Here is a 22,085-nt window from a genome sequence, read left to right on the forward strand (position 1 = left end):
ATCTTTCTTGATAAGAGTACAATATTTCATTGGTCATTACAATATTTTGTTGGTCATTCGGACTTTGTAAAAACTGCTAGTACACATTAAACTTGCAGAGATTTGGCTTGCACACTTTGGTGTCCGGAACTTTATTTCTCCTGGGCTCAGAGGCTGGAACTATCCAAGGACATTTAAAGGGCTACAGCCATATGTTGAATCCTTGCATTCTGGTATCAGAAGTGGGATTAAAGGCGAGGCTGGTTAGGTAAGCTGAGCCGTTTTGCCTGATCAAATTCCCTTTAAAGACCCAGGAACAGTAAGCAAAGTTTCCATTTCCAGAGGTTTTGGAAGCCTCTGGGGAAAAATTGCCTAGGCAGGTGTAATATTGTGAATTCACAGGAGTCCTCGGTTATTTCTGCCATTGTAGAAGTGCTTATTTGCTGTGTTCAGAAACTGCTATGTCGTATTTTTGTTTCTTCAGAATACGTTTATTTCAAGTATCCATACTTTTAAGTGTTAAACTTATGAACTGTTGAAGGCTTTGTTGGCATTACAACCTCTGCTTCAGAGGTTAAGTACTGATATTGTAATAATTTATTACTTTGCCTAACAGTTGTTTTTCGCTTTAAGTATGGGATAGGTCCAAGGTAAGGGATCTTTGCCAAAAATTCCAAGACCTCCACGTAAAGTGTTAAGTGATATTGCTAAGAAAAAGAAAGACAAGGGAATCATGAATTGTCTAGGTTAACCTGTAAAGAATGTGATTAGAGTATCACCATGGGACTTTTAATATGTGGTTCCTTAGAAAATTTCCATAGAAAATATTGCTGAGTGGTCCCTGGATATGAAAAGAAGTAGTCCCTTTCCTAGAGGTGCGTCTAATAAGTTTCATATGGACATCATAAGGGGACTGTGTTTAGGAGATAAGGAATCTTTTCCAATGTTTTCAGGTTGCCCAAGTTGGGACTTGAAAAACGTGAAAGCTACAGGTATTCACTGGCTCAAATATGCATCTGGTTACACTCCAGAGCCCAGGAATTTTAATCTCCACACTTTAACCACAGCATCTGCCCCGCCACGTTATACACAAGTATATCCAACTTTGTTCTCAAAGATTTGAGGAAATCATCCTCTGTCTTTGGCAGATAGACCACGACAGCCTCCTGTAGAGCAGGCAGCAGACATACAGAGTCCGGATAGTACAGTATGGGAGGAGGGGCTGTAGGAGAAAGAGAGGAATGAGACAGGTCAGATGGCAGTCCCGAGTGGCAAGTATCCCAAGTTACACAGAGTCTACTAACCATTACATCTACAAAGAGGACTGTAGCTCCCAATGACAGAAGCAATGTGAAAAGGGAGAAAATATAGCTTTCCCGTATATTGTGATGGGAATTGATATGGTAATTAAGCCCATGGACACGAATGACATCATAAAGAATAGTCCAGACCCCAGAAAGAATCCAACTGCCTGCATAAATTATTTAAAGAGAGCCACCCAAGGCAGAAAGTGTTCACAACAGGACATAAAATTAATAATTGACGGAATTTTAGGATATGACATGGACTCAGCGTTTGACTGGACAAAGGTGCCTACCATACATGTTTTAGTCAATCGCTGGACCACCAGCAGCCACTCATGTATGCCTGAGAGAAGACAGGAAAAAAAAAAAAAAAAGTATGGGAAGAGGTGACAGACGAGATGGAGAATATGGAAAAGTAGAAAATCATTAGCAACTGCTGTTGCTTACAAGGAACAAAAGAGACAGTGACAGCGTATGTGAAAAGATTTAGGAAAGTTTGGAAGGAAAAAGCTGGGATGGATATGGCTAGTGCAGAAATGAGCAAAAAATAAATATATATATAAATATATATCCAAACCTTGATGGCAGGATTTAGACCTGAAATTACGCTGTTAATAAGACAGCTTATTTCAAACTGGATAGAGATGGATGCAAGTAAGTTTGAAAAGCAAGTGATGGAGAAAGCCGCTGGATGTTTTGAGGTCCCCAAATCTACCAACAAATCACATTTTCAGGTGTTACAATCCCAGATAAAGTGGTAGAAATGGAAACAGAGAGAAAAGGATATAAGGGTAGAGGAGGTGGGAGACCCAAAGATGACAGGTTTTACATGTGGACAGGAAGGTCATTAGAAAAAGGATTGCCCACAACTTAGAGGGAACAAATCCATATCATAGGAGACAAAGTGCAGAAATCCACCCGTCAAGTACCCGATCAGGTGGCAGAACCAAGGTCCACAATAGGGCTGCCCCAAAGGTAATAGCTCCCTCACATGTCTAGTTGTCTCACATACACCTGAACAGAAACCTTTAATGGTTCTAAGAGTAGCAGGAAAAATATTACTGTTCGTAGTTGACACAGGTTCACCTCGTTCAGTTACAAAGGAGGAAGAATATGTGGGACCGCTCTTTTTAAGTCAATGGGAATTGGTGAAGCAGTTCTCCCAACTTTTAAGACCCCCCTCGCCTGTGCAAGGGGAGCCTGACAAAAGAGGAGATGAACAGATTTTTTGGTGTAAATTTACCATAATCCCTGATTGCCCAGATGATCTATGAGGAAGAGATCTACTTTGTAAAACAAATGTTATCATGGCAGTCAATAAAGGTGGTATATTTATGATTACCTCTTTTTTGGCATTCCCCAACTGACTGCTAGCCACGGTCAGCTTCCCCAAATTACACAAATGGATGATGGCACAAAAATAGATTTCTTAATTGATGCAGAAGCTAGCAAGTCCAGTTTGAGGAAGGAAAATTATGGGGGAACAAGAGTAGAATGCAAACCGTCAATTGGTATCACTGGGACATGTGCAAAAACCTGGGCAACACCCCTTTGTGTGTTTCTGATTTTCATGGGAAAGGTTCCATAGTGAAACATTCTTTCAAAATTATATCAAGATGCCCTGTGAATTTACTAGGCAGAGAACTGTTGGGAAAATTCAAAGCCACAATCGGAGTAAGTGAGAAAGGAGGGGTGCACAGTCATCTCGCTGTTTTGTAAGTATGGAAGATTGACAAAATGAAGCCTGAACTCTGGGCCAACAGTAAGCTAGATGTAGAGTATATTCCCTGTACACCTTACAAGGCCAGACTTAAACCTGGAGTTGGTCCACTGTACCAAAAGTAGTATCCTTTGTCACAAGAAAAGATTGATGGTATTACTCTGATAGTAGAGAAGCTCCTCAAGGAAGGTGTTTTGAAGCCTGCGGTTTCCCCATATAACACCCCGGTAAACCCAGTGAAGAAAGCTAATGGTACTTACCGTTTAGTGCAAGATATCAGAGCCACTAACAATTTCATTATTCCAATTGTACCCATTGGCCCAGATGTTGCCTCATTGATTACCTCCATTCCACACAATAGTGTTATACTGTGATTGATTTTAGGAATGCATTTTTTTCCATCCTAGTTGATGAAGAGGCACAACTACTGTTAAGTTTTACTCTGGTCAACAAACAGTTAACTTGGGCCAGATTGCCCCAAGGCTATGTGGATTCTCCAGCTGTATATTCCATAGTCCTCCGAGAATCCTTAAAAGGGTTGGGCACCCTGCCATGGTTCCATATTACTCCAGTACATGGATAACTTGTTACTTTGTTCATCCAACAGGGAGGCTTGTAGGCAGGACAGTAGCTGTTAAATTTTTTGGATACAGAGGGACACAAGGTGGCAAGGCATAAGGTTCAATATTGTCAAACGTAGGTGGATTACTTTCGTTTCACTCTGTCACAAGGCACCAGAATTGTGAGCCAGTCCATGATTCAAGCCATTACAGGTCTGCCCCACCCAAAAACTAAAGAGGAAATGCTCTCGTTCCTTGGTATGGTCAACTATTGTCACCAATGGATACCTGACTGCTCCCATTACAACAACATACTAAGGCTGAGGCTTCAGACCTCATCGAGTGGGATGAAAAATCCACCAATGCCTACCAAACCTAGAGGTCCTCGTTAGTTTCCTTTCCTGCTCTGGGTTTAGCGAATTACAATGTTGATTTTCATGTGTATACTCGTGAAAATTGTAAAACCATGGTGGCTGTGGTCGCTCAGGATCATGGAGGCCATATGAGGCCAGTAGCCTATTTTTTTCAAAAGTAGTGCCAAGACCGGTGCGGGGCATGCCAGCATGTCTGAGAGCCCTGGCCATCTGTGGAAAACTCAATGAGTACCTCTAGGACATAAAACCATCCTTCACACATCATGTACTGCATGTTCTTAAGAACCTCACCATGCAGCATATGACAGCACAAAAGGCAAGTGGTTATGAAGTGATTTTGACATCAACTGCAAATTTGGAAGTTACAGTAAATATGCAGGTTCAAACTCAAGTCCCTTAGCTATGTTAAATTGTTAGGGATAAAAGGTGAAACTGACAACCTACCCTAGGAGCATGATTGTGCTCAGGTAATACATGAAGATACCTCTCCCAGAATAGCCATGCAACAAACACCCATTCCCAAAGCTCTGGACATATTTGTAGATGGTTCTTGTTCCAGACCTTCTGATGATACCTTTTTAACAGGGTATGCAGTGGTCCAGTTACCTGACATTGTTCATGAGGCATTACCCCTCCCTCATAAATCAGCCCAAGCTGCAGAACTGACTGCATTAACAAGGGCCTGTGAACTTTTTGAGAACCAAAATGTAAATGTTTACACAGATTTTAGGTATGCTTTGGCAGTTGTCCATGATTTTGGTAAAATATGGCAGAGAAGGGGATTCACCACTGCAGATGGAAATGGAGTATCGCATGCAAACCTAATAATCTTTGGAAGTCATTTATAAACCTAAGTCCATTGCAGTAATTAAATGTAAGGCACACACATCTTCCTCCAAAGGCAATGTATTTGCTGATTGGACTGCTAAAAATGCCACCCTACAGCAACAACTTTTGCAAAACTCACAAAAGTCTATAGCCATTTTGGATCCACCTATACTACCTGAACATTCTCTTCTCAAGGAGCTGCAATATACAGCAACTGAAGAAGATGTAGCATACTGGCAACAGAAAGGGCTGACAGACGCAAATGGTCTAATGTCAAATGGAGGTAGAATAGGACTCCCACATCAGTGCTCCTCTTATTATAGCACAATTCCATGGCATAGGACATTGGGGTTGGCAGGTAGTGAAAGATAAAAGATTTTGTATTCCAAACCTTACTAAGACAAGAACAAATAGGACGGCGTGTTAACATGCATCAGAAACAACGCTGGAAACCCCAATCAGGCTACACATGATCATCTAGTGGACCATTTGACGAACTTCAAATTGACTTCACACACATGCCTAATAGTGTACGAGGCAAGCTTTTGCTGGTGATAGTGGATCGCTTTAGTCGCTGGCCCGAAGCATTTGTAACAGAGGATGCAAGGACCGTTGCTAAAATCCTTTGCAAAGAAATCATCCCTCAATGGGGATGTCCAGTAAGTATTTACATCAAAGGTCACACAACAGGCAACCAAACTGATGAGCATTGACCAGAAGTTCCACAAACCCTACCATCCACAGAGTTCTGGTCAGGTAGAAAGGGCAAATAGACCCTCAAAGGAAAAACTAAGGAAGGCAACAGGTGGGACATTTTAAAGGAATGGGAAGCATATTTGTCAGCTGTTCTGGCTGAGATGATGACAACAAATAAAGTCACCAAGCTTTCCCCTTTTGAAATTTGTATGGGTAGGTCATTCCCCACCCCCTGGACAAGAGGTCCTTTGGTAGTTATGCCAGGTGATTTAGAATTAATCTAGGTAAGACATCCAGGAATTGTTTAGGGTGCTGAATGGTGTATACAGTGATGTCTCTCTCATTTCCTCTTCCCACAGATGATCCAACCCACCCGTACAAGCCAGGAGATCAGATAGTGGTTAAGGAACTTCACAAGACCACAGATCCGCCATACGGAGAACCTACCATAGTGACGGCTGTGACAAGAACTGCAGTTCTGACTGTGGATTCCAACGTCTGGATACATGCTTCCAGAGCAAAGAAGCAGGGCCCTCCTAACCCTCTTGTATTGAACTGTATTGTCTCCCGTTATATTGTAAAGCGTTGAGCAAACTGTTGGCGCTAGATAAATCCTGTATAATAATAAAGAGGATCCCAGAACCTCCAAGGAACCAGAAGCAAGAGACAGAACAGGGAAAGGAGACAGACCTACCAGTGCCCTCCAATCTTCAGAATGCTGCTTCAGCCAGAGACAGCTTGGAAGAACTTTCTTTTGATTGGTTGTCTCAGTGATAACTTTTTAAGTGGCTTACTGGGATAGTCACTGCTACTATCATCCAGAAGAATGACCAACAATCTGTGGTCACAATAGGACTGTAAATGACAGCTGACTAATACAAAAGGAACAGAAATCATCATTGACCAAAAATATGTCATTGTTGAAATTTAAGTATAGGTATGCCAAACTCTCAGGATTCGAGAGTTGTTGAGTTTGCAATATGCTCCACCCCAAAACAAGGAACATTCCTTTGTATACTGCACCAAAAAATGTGACATCAATGTTTACTGGTAATCTAAGTATGATCCTTAAAAATGTTACTACAATGCCTAAATTTGAAGTGTTGAAAGTTATGATGAAACCTGAATAATGTTTTCATTTAGGCAGCAAATCAAATGGAGAAGAATTTTGAAGCAAGTCTAAACTTAATGTCACTGGGAAAGTACCTGAGGATGGTAACTTTGTACAAGTAAACACTACTAAGAATAGATGGGAACAAATACATCGAAAACATTATTAAACAATGCATACCACAGAAAATATTATGGGTTAGGCTGATATTTTATTAACCTAGCTTTAGTTGGGTTACCCTAACCCAAACGTAAGTCAAGCATGGAAAGATCAATCAGCTTTTACTGAAGGAGTCCAGGTATGTTGTGGGAAAACTTGTTATCCATGGATCCTCCAAGAACAGGAAGGATGGTGTTACTTAGCCACCTTGGTACCAGTAATGGATGTCATGGGAGGGACACACAGTGATGCTTTACTGGCTAGTAGTCATCCCCAATATCCTTTGAAACGTAGGCATGGGAGGGATTTGTTTAAAACAGGAGACCAAGCCTGGTCATGGTTCCCTGCATGGACTGGGCAGGGGATAGCATTGATGAGAAGGTTAAACAATTATTCATTATAAAACAGATTATAAATGAAACTATAAGTGAGTCTTTTGAATGTTGAACTACGGGCATTAAGAAAACAGGTACTCATGAATGAAATGAAAATAGAACAAATGGGAGCAGCATTGACCAGGCTATGTGAATCCACTACTGACTATGAGTGTTGTACATGGATACAAAAACACATCTGCTGAGATTCCTGACTACTATGAAGTCATTGAGAATCATAGACCCAGGTAAATGCTTTACAAGCTTGATCCATAGCCGAAGATGACTGGAACCCTTTTAAAGGGTTGGGAAGTTTTGGAGATATTTTTGGATGGTTTAAGAAAGTAGGATGCTGATTTTATTATGTTTTTTTCTAATAGTTATGTTTTATGTCGCTGCTAAATGTGCATTTTTAACAAGCTTTTTGCGAACCAGGATGCATATTGGAAACAACTGTGAAATGTAATGTGTTGTCACTACGTGACAAATGGGAGGAACTGTAAGGAAAAATGTCTTAACTGGCATCAATTTTGTATAATGCCTCCATTTTAGATGTATGAACAAGTTAGGGTTGTTACAAGTGACATGAAAAAATGAAACGGTTTCATGAATTCAGTTTTCATTCTGTAGAAACGGAACGGGTCTTATATGGCAGTCTTCAGTCATTTGTAGTTGCTAAGAGTACAATATTTAATTGGTCATTACAATATTTCATTGGTCATTCTGGCCTTGAAAGTGTAATTCGTACTAGCAGTTTTTACAGAGATTTAGCTTGCACACTTTGGTGTCTGGAGCTTTATTTCTCCTGAGCTCAGAGGCTGGAAATATCCAAGGACATTTAAAGAGCTACAGACTTAGGTTGAATCCTTGCAGGGCCTAATGCAGTTTATTGAAGAGGTTTTTAAAAGGCAGGTGAATCCTCCATTGGGATTGTCAACACTTTAAGATAGGATACTGTTGGGTTCACAGAGAAGGCAGTGCACTTTTTATGGGTTTCTCAAAAAATGGGTACAAGACAAACTGGAAGAGACCGTTTGTGTTTTACCTCAGTGCATTTTTAATTTTGCAGCCAAAATTGGGACAACACTTACTTTGTATTTGTTGCATGTTCCCATCTATAGAAGTAGTGTCAGGCACAATAAAACTTATTTAACTATTAAAAACAATATGCACTCACATGACCACAGTGGAGGTGTGCTCCTTTCACAGATGTATGGTTATATTCCTGGACAGAGACTGCTAGACACCAGTAGAATCCTTCCTCTGCACTGTTAAGCCAGCCATAGATGGCTTGAATCTTGGCTGGTTCAGCAGAGACCAGCTGAGATTCAATCCATCTATGGACAGGCTGACTGCACCAAAGTTGATCCACCAATTGACTTGGGTATAACCAGCATGTCGGATTTTAGAATGCAATTACTGCCTGCAGCGAGAACACAATAGGTCTGCGGGACAAATTCCCCAATCAGCAGTGTGTTTTACTATGTAAACATGCTGCTTTGTATTGCGCTGCTATGCAGAGCAATACAAAGCAGCATGCTGGTGCTGACTGGGGAGAGAGCTGTGTTGTTTACATGCAGACCTCTCCTCTGTCAGTGTTCCTGGGTGACCGCTGGATGCCAGCAGAAAATCTGTCCGGAACGTGGTGATCGACAGCCATATATACATGTGATTTTGCACAGCCCTGCCGCCCTGTAGCAGTAGTTCTGCTATAGGGTGGTCAGGGAGCAGTTATCAGGTTAAAATCAGCCCTACATACCAAATCAAGCAAGCCAAAACAAATTTTGGAATTACAGGGTCACATTTTAATTCCTGAATTTTACAGTTCAGCATTAATATCACCACATGTATACAAATGGTGTAGAACAAGTACAGTGGTATTTAATACAAAATAAACTTCTGTTTTCTTATGGAAAAAAGAACTATACTTCATATCTACACAGACAGCCCATCTTTCCAACCAATAGCTAAAATTATAATTAAAACTATAAAATCTCCAAAATTAGGAAACTGCTTCAAATAATTCCAAGAGAAACAGATTTGCTGACGTGACGAGAGGGCGGGTGAGGACTGAGTCTGTCCCGGGTATGTCTCAAATGATAAAGGAAATAAGCTCTTCAGCATGATCTCAGATCATATACCTGTGGATATTAAATTATTTACAATTTGTGTTAAAAAAAAAAAAAAGAAAAGTGTTCTCAACTACAAAGACGTGGTTACGCTTTTATTTTATTGTTATCCATTTACATCTGTGGAATGTGCTGTGGATTCCTATGTATAAAACGACGGGATTAAAAGCAGCTGTATATCACCTTTTGCTGAAGATACTGTGGGCTGCATATATCAGTCTCAGTGTTACTGAACAAAATGGCCGCTGGTAACTCTTTGCGTGCGGTGTTAACCCTTTGGTATAGTTGTTCACAGCCATGGTGAATTAAGTCCTAAACGTATAGTATGGACAAAAGAAAAAACTGCTATGATCTTCTCAAACCAAGGGAGCTGACAGCAGCAGAACACAACAAATACACATTGTTCATGTAACAAAAAACGTAACACTGCAAGAGATTGAGGCACTGGTAAGGAGGCCGACCGGGCAGTTTCCAGACTAAAATTCGGAAGCTACTGATCCTTGGCATCAGTATTAGTGGAAGTGCAGTTATGCAGGACGGGCTACTTATTACATCTGTCTGTTCTTTCGATTTTTTAATAAAATACACACTGAAAAGATTCTTCGTTCTCTTTAAAACTTAACATGCACTACAATGTGTCATCCCCCTCCCATCCCTACCACTCCAGGCGGGAATTGAATTTACAAATAATGGTCCCGAGGTTATACTTCCATTGTGTTTTTTCTTTTGCCTTCAGTGATAGATCTCCTTCCCTTAGGTTTTTTTTTTTTATATATATATATTTTTTCTTTAATATAAAATAGGCAACTGATAAAACACTATGGCCAGCACCATTAAAAAAAACTAAGATTACCAGTATGCAACTGAAAGCTCTTTGCTTTTATTTCATCTAGTTGACATTTTAGGGTAACCCTGCAACATTAAAATAGATGTCCTTCTAAATGATCCATTCATTCCCCATCCCAGACGCAAGATGCTGAAGTTGCAATAAAGCAATCATCTTGGTTGTCGTTGCTAACTCATCATTTAAACCCCCTTTAACCCTACAAGGATTCACTGGAAGGGCTCCCAGGAAAGCTTGGCTTTGACAACCTTCTAGCGGAGTTTGGCTACTTCCATATTGTTCAAGGGAAAATGTCCTGACTCGCACTAAACACTCAGACATCAGTTGCCACTAATGTTGATGAGCATCAGTTTAAGATCCAAGCCGTGGTCTCTTTCTTGGGGACGTGTCTTCTTCCTCCTCCTCCTCTTCATCATCAGGATAATCCACCAAACCAATAAGACTTCCCTGCTAACAAAAACAATGTCAACTTCAATGCTTTCAATTAAAAAGGAAACTATTCTGTTTAATTGAAAAACAGTGCAAAGTTAGGAATGACAATTCACCAGACAGGTGTAAAATGTTGATGAAGCCTCTCGCATACTATATACATTCAATCTCAAAAGTATTTCAATAGAAGCTCACCAACACTAAACCTATGACAAACTTCTTTAAAATGCTGCTTTCTTAATTCTATATCAGAATTCTTCATAATGATTGCTTGTTATTACTGCTATATTCAGGTGAATGGACACTGGCCAAAAACACAGGCATTTACCTGGGACTAGGGTCTTACAGACCATCTAATGCTAAATGTTCCAGTGCATCCTCACTTGCAGGAAGTGATGTATGCAGATTGGGCTCACCCAAAGGATTATTTTTTTCTACTTCAAAGCATTTTTCTCAGCAGTACCCCATGGAGGAGGAATTCTACAATTGGGGTTCTTCGACTGTTGATCTAACCATTTTCAACTTGAATAAGACCCTGATGTTCACGATGGATCAGATCCTGGTCTTTAAAAAGACCCTCTAACCTCTTGTCCGTGGCTTTAAGGAATCCTCTCTTGTGGGAGCAGCTCTGCAGCCTGTGGTGAGAGTCTGCAAAGCCCTCAAACCTTTGGGAAAGCATATGCTTCATTCCAGAGCATCAGACCCAGGAGTTCTGCCATCTAGCAATTTGTGGAAGATTTCCTGAGAGCCTTGGATTCTTCGTCAAGACTCTACACAGTAGTTTTCCCAGTTGGGCACCATATCTGGCCACTAGGATTCTATGGCCAAGTGCTGGTCAGCAGAAGTTTTCTGCAAGCTCAAGAGATTGCTCTTTGAGGGTGCGTGTCCTTGGATGCCTTCATCCAGATGTTGACTGTGGGGAAAAGCACACTCTTACCCTTAAAAAAGCAAATATGAAGTTATACACTGGTGCCACCTTCAGAATCGGACGCTTATCGGCCTTCGCAGCTGTCTAGATTCAGGAAGTCACACACGACAAGGTCTGCAGCGTGGGGTCCGGAGGTGGCTTTCACCTCTTCGTGCCTTATGCAATCAAGGGTATCTTCAGAGGCACAAAAATGTGGTTTTCATTTCAGCTTTGGAAAATCTGCTGTCTTAGGGGGTCATCACACCTATGTCAGAGAAAGGGAGGTTTCGAGGCATCTATTCCAACCAGTTTACAGCTCAAAGTTGAATGGATATGTTCTCAACAAAATTCCTAAGTGGTAGTAAAGTCCGCTGGTTTATCTTGTGCCTACAGGAAGAGTAAATATAAACATGCACCGTTTAGGAGATACTTAAGTTGCAGCCGGTGACCTCACCAGAACATGAACACTGCGCTCTCAATGGACGGCATGCTGTACACTTTAACTTTTGGTAATGCCAGTAAAAATGTGGCTGTGCCAGTAACATTTGGGTGTCATGACAGTGAATTTCCATCTGTTCGATTGGCAACACTGCCTGGATGTATGAGAAAGAAACTGGATTTTTCTGTTTGCTAGATTCCAATTCTTTTGTAGGTGGCAGTATAACCAGATTGTATCTGAATTTCCTTCATACAACAAGAAAAAAAAAAATAGAAACAGTTTTTGGGTGAACTGACTCTTTGAAAATGCATAAAGGTTGGGAATGGCAATAGAATACCTAGTAACATGGAACACTCCAAAGCATGTGATGAGCATGCAAATATATGAAGTCTTACCTTAGCAGATGCTACGGTGGTAGTTAAGCTGATGTTTTTGGAAGATGAGCCGTTAGACCCTGCTGCTGGTGTCTGAGCTGCCACCGATTTACTATTCGCAGTATTTGCTCCATTAGCTGAACTGCCCGAGTGAGAAAAAGTGAACTTGAAACCTCCCACTGAAGTCCTTTTTAGAAGATTTTCCTTGTCTTCACTTTCCTTAGCTAAAATAAGTGAAATCCATCATTTTGTGATTACAAAGCCAAATGTGTTGTAGATAAATACTAAAATGATTTTATACCATATGTATCTAAACATTTTTTTTGCAGCTCCCCCAGCAGCTAATAATCAACTTTTCTCGCTACCATACTGCTCCGTTTTAGATGCTAAAATTTAATGCTCAGCACTTTCAGGTATGAGCAAGCATATGCCTCACTCCACCTCTTTTGGGACAAAGCTTGGTGCCTGCCGATTGGCCTAGTGCTGTCACAAATAGTCAGGACAGCAGCCTGTGGCCCTGCTTACATAGTGCTTTCCATTCCAGTTCAGGCAGGGAAACGAAAAAAGGAAAGTATGTGCTGCAAGTAAAAACATTGTTATAAGAGGAGCTCAAGTCATATTTCTAAAAAATTTAAGCCAGCAGCTACAAAAACTGTAGCTGCTGACTTGTGACAGTCAACTATTCTAGGATCCAGCACTGCACTCACTCCAGCCGCCCCCCCTTTCAATCCCAGGCACCAGCATCCTAACTGTGGGCACCCAGCTGTGACAGCTTGTGGCTTCAGTCAGATGCCCACTGCACATTGTAAATGGTCCTGCAGTCTTCTGGGACGTGTCTGCGGAGAGAGGGGGGCAGGGAGTGTTACGGATTGGAGCACGTCTGCTCCGACTGCCTAGGTGCGCGGGTACCTGTGAAAACCAGGTACACACACACACACACACACACACACACACGCCATTTCTTGAACAGGAGCAGGGGAGGAGGCTGTAAAGCAAATCATCCCCTTTTGGGTCAAGCGCCACTTTAAAAAGAGAACAAATTGAAAAACAAAGTGTAGGCAAACAGCCATCTTCAATGGATGAAAGTTTGATCCTCAACTTGCTGCTCAATGTAGCTTGTACTCCAACAGGGTGATTACCCCCAGTACAGCTATGACCAGTGGTCTGAATTGTTTCATCCAAGTTGAAATGTTTCTCCTTATAACGGAATCTTTAAAAATAGACAAAATCACCTAGGTCAATAACAATGGCTGTGCCACAAAACCAAACTCTGCCCAACACACCTATCATGGCAGTGTGCAACTCCCATCTGACGTTTCAGGCAAAACAAAAACACTGTAAGAGGATCAAACCCTGCCAACCAAATAAAGCCAACCGTTTGAGTAAAGCTGCTCTTTAATAACAAATCCTTACCTTTTTTTGTTTCCATGAATTTCTCATAACTGTCAGGAAAATCATCCTCTGCTTTAGACTTCTCAACAGGCGGTACAACAGCTTCACCTTCTTCATCCTCGTCTTCATTGAACCATAACTCTTCATCTTCGTCCAGTGCTCTGGCATCCCTACGAAATCTGTTGCTGCGCAATATAGATGGTACACTATACAAGATAAATAATAATAAGCATTATCATTATCTTCATCACAAATAGTTTACAGCCCAAACCTCTTGTTCCGTATATATACAGTAGCTAAAGAACAGAACCTCTGTTAGTTTTCTATTGCTGCCAGTGTCCCTGCTAGGGAGATCCATCCTTTTCACCTATGTGTCGTGATGACCAAGACAGAAAAATGATGGGAAATCCAATATTTTGGGTTGCCATCAGAACAGAAATCAAGGGGAAATCTTCAAGTGGGGCAACTTGTTCTGTAGCATTAGGTTGTGCCAATGGGAAAAGAAGATAAATAACTCCAATGGAACGTTTAAAAAAAAAAAACCTGACGTTTTTAACCTTTTTCCCCATTCTATCCAAAAATAAAAAACAAAATGCCTTTAAATATATTTTTATGAGAGAAACACACTTTAGTGCTTTTGTAAAAATAAGTAGAAAAAGAGTGTATTCAGTGAAGAGCCATATTGTTTCATATACAGCAAACCATTTCTGCTGAAAACAAAATGTCAAATCATGTTCAACACTTCTAAACTCCGAATGTCAAGCCTTGCAGCTGGATTTCCACCAATGCATTTTTCATTGACACCAACAGAAACGTATAAAAAAAACAATGCAGATGAAAAGCACTTTATACAGGAAGTCACAAAGGCATTACAATGTACATTGATGCTCAGCATGTGTTTCCATACAATGGGTTTGAATCCAGCCTGCATGGTTTTCCACTAGCCTAGCCTGACAATGGAGTCTCTCTTACAGATACAAATTCACCCATCCTTACTTTGCAAATCACTGCCTCTACCTGTACAAATGGCTCTGCATACAAACACTGCCCTTCGATGGTCAAACTGAAGACAGCAGTGATATATGCAATAGAAAAAAATTCCTAATTTTACCAAAAAAACTACAACTTGTTCTAGATAGGATTTTTTCAGCTCATCAGAAAATTCTGCAAAGCTACCAGTACTGATGGCTCATTGATCCAATCACAGCTGAAAAGCAGAAAATGTTGGGCACACATATATGGATATGAACTGTTGGCTTTAAACACTATTAGGAAAAGACAACGGGCTGATTTTTGCAATGCTCCGAAACAGTGCCCTACTGTGTACACTCCCATCTAAAAAAACAATGCATCTCCTTACATCTGCAACTGGAACATGCTCCTAATGTGAATACGTCCAAAAAATAAAATGGCATCAGACTCACCTGTTTAGTTTCTGACTTTGTCTATCTTTCTCTTGCTCATATTTTGTTTTCAGCCCCTTGAAGGTTTGAACATATTCAATAGGCTCGAGTGCCTTGTAAAAATTTTCCACTATATGTGCAGTCAGAGACTTTATATCTTCCTGGAAGGGTGGAAAACAAAAAAAGGGTAAAAATCAATTTGAGCAATACAAATTAAATTTATATCTGTGCAATAATATTTTAGGGCAAAACAGGTTTGCTTTATTCTCCCTATCAGCATGTAACTACCTTTATATTGCTCCTCTCACTGCCCTGTTCAACACAATCAGTGCCTGGGACAATCAGTACTATCAAATGGGGAGTCCACAGCTCTGCATAAAACTAGGTCTCTGCAGACTCATAGCTTACACAGATTTTTCTTTTTTTTTTTTCTTCCAAAAAATATTTTTATTAGGATTTTTCTTTTGTTCCTTTTCTCCCAGCAGCTGAATGGAGCAGTGGGGGGTGAAAAGGATATGCATCTGTGGAGTTCTGCATTAATGGGAACCCTTTCCTCAGCCCTGTGTGGGAAATGCACAAATTCACTTTAAACTACATATGGTAACACCAGTGCCCAGTAAAACTAAACTGCACCAATTAAGGCTCCATGCACACTGGCTAAAAATAAAAAAATTAAAAAAAAAAAAAAAGCCAGTGCTCTTCACAGAAAAAAAAAAACACTTTTTTGTATTAGCGTTTTTTTCCTACTAGAAAAACCAGTCTCAAAAACACCAAACGGGTTTTTTGTCTGCCGCTAAACACTGAGCTTAACCTCTTGGCGCCGGCACCTCCTGGCTCTTTAAGCGTTTCAGAAGCCGGGAGGCGGGATGGGGTTGTAGGGCCATGAGACCACCATGATTCGCCGTCACATGATCGGAAAAGGCCCCAATCGGAAGTGGAGATCGGGACCTTTCCGGGAGAAGCAGACATATGTGCTGGGAGCGCGCTCTCAGCATATGTGTAATTTCTAATTGCACGCAAATATGCGGCCGCACGGCGTCAAGGCCCAGACGCCGAGAGGCTGCATATTTGCGTGCGATTTGCGTCAAGGGGTTAAAAACACCTCTAGACTACCTAATTAGCATGGACACATAGGATAACATTGAGCTCCTGCTACAGGCAAAACACTAAACTTTTTAAAGCCAGTGTGCAGGGAGCCTTAGAATGCACACGAATGTGCCTGCTGACCAACTACTATACCTCTCACTTCAGCTCATGATGGATGTCAGCATGCCTCAGATGGTTTACATCACCCCAGCACTAGAAATATACTCTTCTGTGTCTAACAGATGCTGCTGGGATGTGAATTGGGCTTTGAAACAGGCTTGAAACTAATCAATTTAGTATTACTTTGAACAAATTAAAAACTTTGAAATCATTATGCATATCTTAAACTATATACTGTATGTTTATTATAGATTTGTTTACTTTCTTTACATTTGTCTCGTTTGCAGTAGCAGCCACTTTCCGCCTGTTATAGGCATAGTTCCCTGCGAAACATATTGAGGAATTACAGTCAACTTTGAACTGGACTTTATATTATGCTCCGACAACACTGATATTTGATCAAATTACATATGATTTTCGCTGCCAAGAAATTTTATTTTGGATACATTTATGTATTGTTTTTACATTTTTGCATAAAGTATAATTTGGGAGGTATTCTCCCTGACATTTTAACTATAAATATTTTGTGCATTACTCTTTGGGGCACCTAAAAAGTATATGTACTGAGCTTTTTTGGAATGTCTTGATTTTTAGGATGTGGGGTCTCTACCCCTTTTTCCAGGGCTAGATCCACCCGAGGTTATTTTTTTTTTTACAAACTAATTTTTTTTCATTGACGAGTGGGTTTAAAGATGATAGCATACTCACCACTCTGATAAATTCGAATAGTTCTATTATAGCAGAATTCAACAGGTTATATCTAGTACCATTGTCAAGAAGTGCATTAATAACTGGCTCAAAAAGGTTTCCCTTTATGATGTAGCGGTTGTAGAATTCATCTTTCAATCCAATTATTCGCCTCATGAAACGTAAGGCGCCTAAGAGAGAGGGAAACCAAAAAAGAGAGCTAAAATAAAATGCTGTAAAATACTATAAACCATACTAAAGATGATGTCCTATAAAATATTTAAATAAAAAAAAAAAAAGTAAAACTTGATCTATTCTTTTTGACAGATCAGTTTTTAGCTCTGCTTCCTTTGAAACCTGCTGATGAAACACCACAATATATTCCAAAGGACAATCCACCGTAGGGCAAAGCATGCTGTGTCACCTGCCCTGTGTGAGACATTCCTACAGAATTATACAGAGAATACCCATGCTGTAAAGGCAAGTTTAGTCTCAACTGTTCTGGTTGTGGCAGGGAAGCTAGAACAGCCTAGCAAGGATTTTGGGCGCAGTTTGCTTTAAAGCTGAACTCCAGACAAATAGCTAAACACAAAGGGAAAGTACTTTTGAGAGTTGGTATACCAGCCAAAGGATTTATATATTTTGTCCATCCAGTTTTAGATTTATGAAGCTCTTCCAGCTCAGCGTTGTCTGGTTGCGGAGGAGACTTTTCTGTCTACTACAGGTAAACATCACAAAAGTCTCATCCCTAGCCTAGTGTGCTAATGGACAGTAAAAGTAGAAGCAGCAGCCTAATTAGCTCATGTTCATCTGCTCCCTGTGCGGTTTCTCCCTTTCCCAGTCTAAGCTCCACTGCCCTGGGGATTGCAAGCGAATGATACCAGCCAAATTCAGGTTCTTACTTTGCTTGTGTTAAAAGAAAATAGGCAAAAAAATAAAAACACATTTACCATACTGGTGAACACACACAGTTAGGTCCATATATATTTGGACACAGGCACAATTTTTGTTTTTTTCAGGTATTTACCAAAACATATTCAAGCTATAATGTTCTATAATGGATATGGGCTGAAAGTGCACACTCTCAGGTTTAATTTGAGGGTATGTACATCCAAATTGGAGGAAGGATTTAGGTATTACAGCTCTTAAGAATAGACATCCCCTCTTTTTCTTCTATTATTATACAGGATTTATATAGCGCCAACAGTTTGCTCAGCGCTTTACAATATAACGGGAGACAATACAGCAACAATACAGTTCAATACAAGAGGGATAGGAAGGCTTCTAGGGCCCAAAAGTAATTGGACAATTGAATCAAAAGCTGTTTCATGGCCAGGTGTGGGCTACTCCGTTATTTCTTCATCAATTAAGCAGGTAAAAGATGTGAAGCTGATTCTAAGTGTGGTATTTGCATTTGGAATCTATTGCTGTGAACCTACATCATGCGTTCAAAGGAGCTGTCTATGCAAGTGAAACAGGCCATTGTAAGGCTTCAAAAATGAAACAAATCCATCAGAGAGATAGCAGCAATTTTACGAGTGGCCAAACAGTTTGGTACATTTTGAGGAAAGAAGAACTGTATTTGCAGTAATTTGTCCCTTGTATATCTGTCTGGAGTTCAGCTAACTAACTTATTTTCAAACATGCAAGGAGTACAAATGTTGCATTGGCAAGCCAGTTCAAACCTTGGGTTGGGAAAACAAAAAAAAAAAAGTTGATACTTACAAAGAGCTAAAAACGTATGTTTAGAGTTCATCAGTATTAACACTCTTCTGAGCAGATCCTTGTTCATGATGTAGTTTTTGATGTGATAAGTATGGTGCTCTACACAAAAGGTCAGTAACTCCAAAATTAATGCAAGCAGCTGGGCTGTCTGATAGTTATCTGCAAAACATAAGTCTGAAGTCAGTAAGGAAATCAACAAGTTTCAGATGCTGTTTTTACATGAAATCTTGCTCAATATATATGCATAGAGGTGCTTTCCTTTGCTCTCTCTTTTTCCTGCTTCCCTAAACTTCCCGTAAAGAAAATGTAAACCCAACACTTCCTATTCCTGATATGTGCCTGCTGTACCATGTACACTGGATATAAAAGTCTACACACCCGTTAAAATGTCAGGTTGCTATGATGTAAAACAATTAGCCAAAGATAAATCATTTCAGAACTTTTTCCACCTTCAATGTGGAAAAAAAAATTGTTCAACTGGTGAACAACAAACTAAAATATTTTAGGTGGAGGGAAATAAAAATAAAAAAACTAAAAATAATATGGTTGCATAAGTGTGCACACCCTTACACTAATACTTTTTTGAAGCACCTTTTGATTTGATTCCAGCACTCAGTCTTTTTGGGTATGAGGCTATCAGCATGGCACATCTTGACTTGGTAATATTTGCCCCACTCTATCTTGCAGAAACACTCCAAATCTGTCAGATAGCGAGGGCATCTCCTGTACACAGCCCTCTTCAGATCACCCCCCACAGATTTTTGATCAGATTCAGGTCTGGGCTCTGGCTGGGCCATTCCAAAACTTTAATCTTCTTCTGGTGAAGCCATTCCTTTGTTGATTTGGATGTATGCTTTGGGTTGTCATGCTGAAAGATGAAGTTCCTCTACATGTTCAGCTTCCTAGCAGAAGCCTGAAGGTTTTGTGCCAATATTGAATGGTATTTGGAACTGTTAATAAATTCCCTCTACCTTGACTAAGGCCCCCAGCTCGAGCTGAAGAAAAACAGTCCTAAAGCATGATGCTGCCACCACCATGCTTCACTGTGGGTATGGTGTTCTTTTGGTGATGAGCAGTGTTTTTGCGCCAAACATATATTTTGGAATTATGGCCAAAAAGTTCAACCTTGGTTTCATCAGACCATAACACATTTTTCCACATGCTTTTGGGAGACTTCAGATGGGTTTTTGCAAACTTTAGCCGGGCTTGGATGTTGTTCTTCATAAGAAAAGGCTTCCGTCTTGCCACTCTACCCCAGAGCCCAGACATATGAAGAATATAGGAGATTGTTGTCACATGTACCACACAGCCAGTACTTTCCAGATATTCCTGCAGCTCCTTTAATGTTGCTGTAGGCCTCTTGGCAGCCTCCCAGACCAGTTTTCTTTTTGTGTTTTCATCAATTTTGGAGGAACATCCAGTTCTTGGTAATGTCACTGTTGCGCCATATTTTCTCCACTTTTCTCCACATGGTATATCTAATGCCTTGGAAATTCTTTTGTACCCTTCTCCTTACTGATACCTTTTAACAATGAGATCCCTCTGATGCTTTGGAAGCTCTCTACGGACCATGGCTTTCGCAGTAGAATGCGACTAAGAAAATGTCAGGAAAGACCTACTAGAACTGCTGAACTTTATTTGGGGTTAATCAGAGGCACTTAAAATGACTGCAGATGTGTTCTGACTCCTGTTTAAAATGATTTTGAATGTGATTGCTTATTTCTGAACAAAGCTACATCCCCAGTTATAAGAGGATGTGCACACTTATGCAACCACATTATTTAAGTTTTTTATGTTTACTCCTCCCCCTTCCCCCCCAAAAAAATTTCAGTTTGTTTTTCTCTCTTTTTTGTGTTGTACAGTTTATAGGTCACATTAAAAGGTGGAAAAAGTTCTGAAATGATTCATCTTTGTCTAATTTTTTTTACATCACAGAAACCTGACATTTTAACAGGGGTGGGTAGACTTTTTATAACTACTGTACTTGTATGAAAAAATATCCTGTTCTCTTTGTATTGCTTCTTTTGTGTGAAATCCCTGGTGTTCCTGCCAGTCACTCTGATTTCCTATTACAAACGGACCACAAATTGGCAGGAAAGCACAGCCTGGTCAGTTTTCTAGCTTTGCTGGGAACTTAGCTGTCCTCCAGTGATCAGACTGCTGTTGACACCCACCCCCATCCCCTCACAGCCATTCACTGGGAAGACCAGCATGCTGCTGTGTCTCCCCCTGCTCCTTAAGCAGCTGAGTACAGAGGCAATGTAATCACTTATTTAAAAATAACACAAACCCCCTAAAAAAACAAAAAAAGATTTTTTTTTATGTATACACAAAATGTTTTATTTCCATTTTAAACTGAATAGGTAGTTTTACAAGGTGAGGGATTACATATACTTTAAGTTAACAGTCTTACGAAAATTACAGAGAAAAGCATTACAGTCTACAGACATCTTCCTCTGAGCCTACAGAGAATGATGAAATTCACCAAACAATTCATCAGCAAATTGAAAAGCAAATGGACTAACTGTATGATCAATCAAGCAATGTTATACAAATGTATAGTACCTGGACAAATCGTGCTGCCCTTCGACGTGACAGCAGTATCTCCTGGGGAAAAATAATTAAAATAAATCTTATCTCAATCGTTATTTAAAAGAAAAAACAAGCATTTCACAGAAAATACTTTGATATGTCTAACCAGCATGTATTTACTTCATTACCAGGCCATTTACAATGCTGTTAAAAATGAAGAAAAAAAAAAAAAAAAAAAGTGTATGGAAGGGTATTTGCTGTTAGTTCACCTTTATATTCCTTTCTGTAAAAGATGTACTAATCCTTTAAAGATTGCTCTGTCCTGCAACACTACACAATCTATATTTTTTTTTCATTTTTTGACACAATAGAGCCTTCTTCAGGTATTTATATAAAAAGGAAAAAAAAATCCAACAAAAATTTGGTTTGCTAATATTCAACTTCCATTTTCTTTATCTTTGAAAAAACAATTCCACAATCATTGCTGGACTCTGGTACTTTAATAACTGAATATTAACTTTCATCTGCTAAGATTCTCCTTCCTGCTGTGTTTAAAAAATATTTAGCTCATTTACAAGGAAGGGGAGCTTCCGCCATTGTGAATGAGCTGAATGTCTGTAAACACCATTAGTGTTTATCGCTTGTGATGACTGTGATTGGTTCACAGAGATCACAAAGTACACAGCCCATCTGATTGGCTTTGTACATTGTACACTGACTACGCTCCAAGCGGTCTTATCACAGCTTAGATCAGACATTCATGGGTGCACTGGACACCTGGGTATGTTGTCTGAACTGACGTTTATAAAGGGGACTCTAGAAAGGTCCATCTCTCTGCCTGCTTTTTTTTTTTCTTTTTTTTACAAAACAGTGTGTTAGTGCAGAAGTAAAAGGCCTATTCACCATATACTCA

The 22,085-nt window shown here is 40.0% G+C and overlaps 1 protein-coding gene across 4 annotated transcripts in view; it reads right to left on the bottom strand.

Moving 5' to 3' along the window:
• Window positions 1-8,887: 8,887 nt before the first annotated feature.
• PPP4R3B (protein phosphatase 4 regulatory subunit 3B) overlaps window positions 8,888-22,085 on the bottom strand; it is a 64,225-nt gene continuing 51,027 nt past the window's right edge. For 2 of the 4 annotated variants that reach the window (XM_089686541.1, XM_089686543.1), the window contains exons 10-16: window positions 21,206-21,247; window positions 18,641-18,799; window positions 16,937-17,106; window positions 15,044-15,183; window positions 13,641-13,825; window positions 12,249-12,451; window positions 8,888-10,528 (exon numbers count right to left, since the gene is read on the bottom strand). In XM_089686541.1, coding sequence (XP_089542667.1) covers window positions 10,430-10,528; window positions 12,249-12,451; window positions 13,641-13,825; window positions 15,044-15,183; window positions 16,937-17,106; window positions 18,641-18,799; window positions 21,206-21,247 — 998 coding nt within the window. In that variant the 3' untranslated portion in view covers window positions 8,888-10,429. The remainder of the gene's footprint in view (window positions 10,529-12,248; window positions 12,452-13,640; window positions 13,826-15,043; window positions 15,184-16,936; window positions 17,107-18,640; window positions 18,800-21,205; window positions 21,248-22,085) is intronic. The other 2 variants (XM_089686542.1, XM_089686544.1) reach the window with 1 other exon arrangement.

The sequence above is a fragment of the Staurois parvus genome, unplaced genomic scaffold (genome assembly GCF_062004578.1).
Source record: "Staurois parvus isolate SC_StPar_1 unplaced genomic scaffold, SC_StPar_1.0 ptg000401l, whole genome shotgun sequence".
Classification (NCBI taxonomy): domain Eukaryota; kingdom Metazoa; phylum Chordata; class Amphibia; order Anura; family Ranidae; genus Staurois; species Staurois parvus.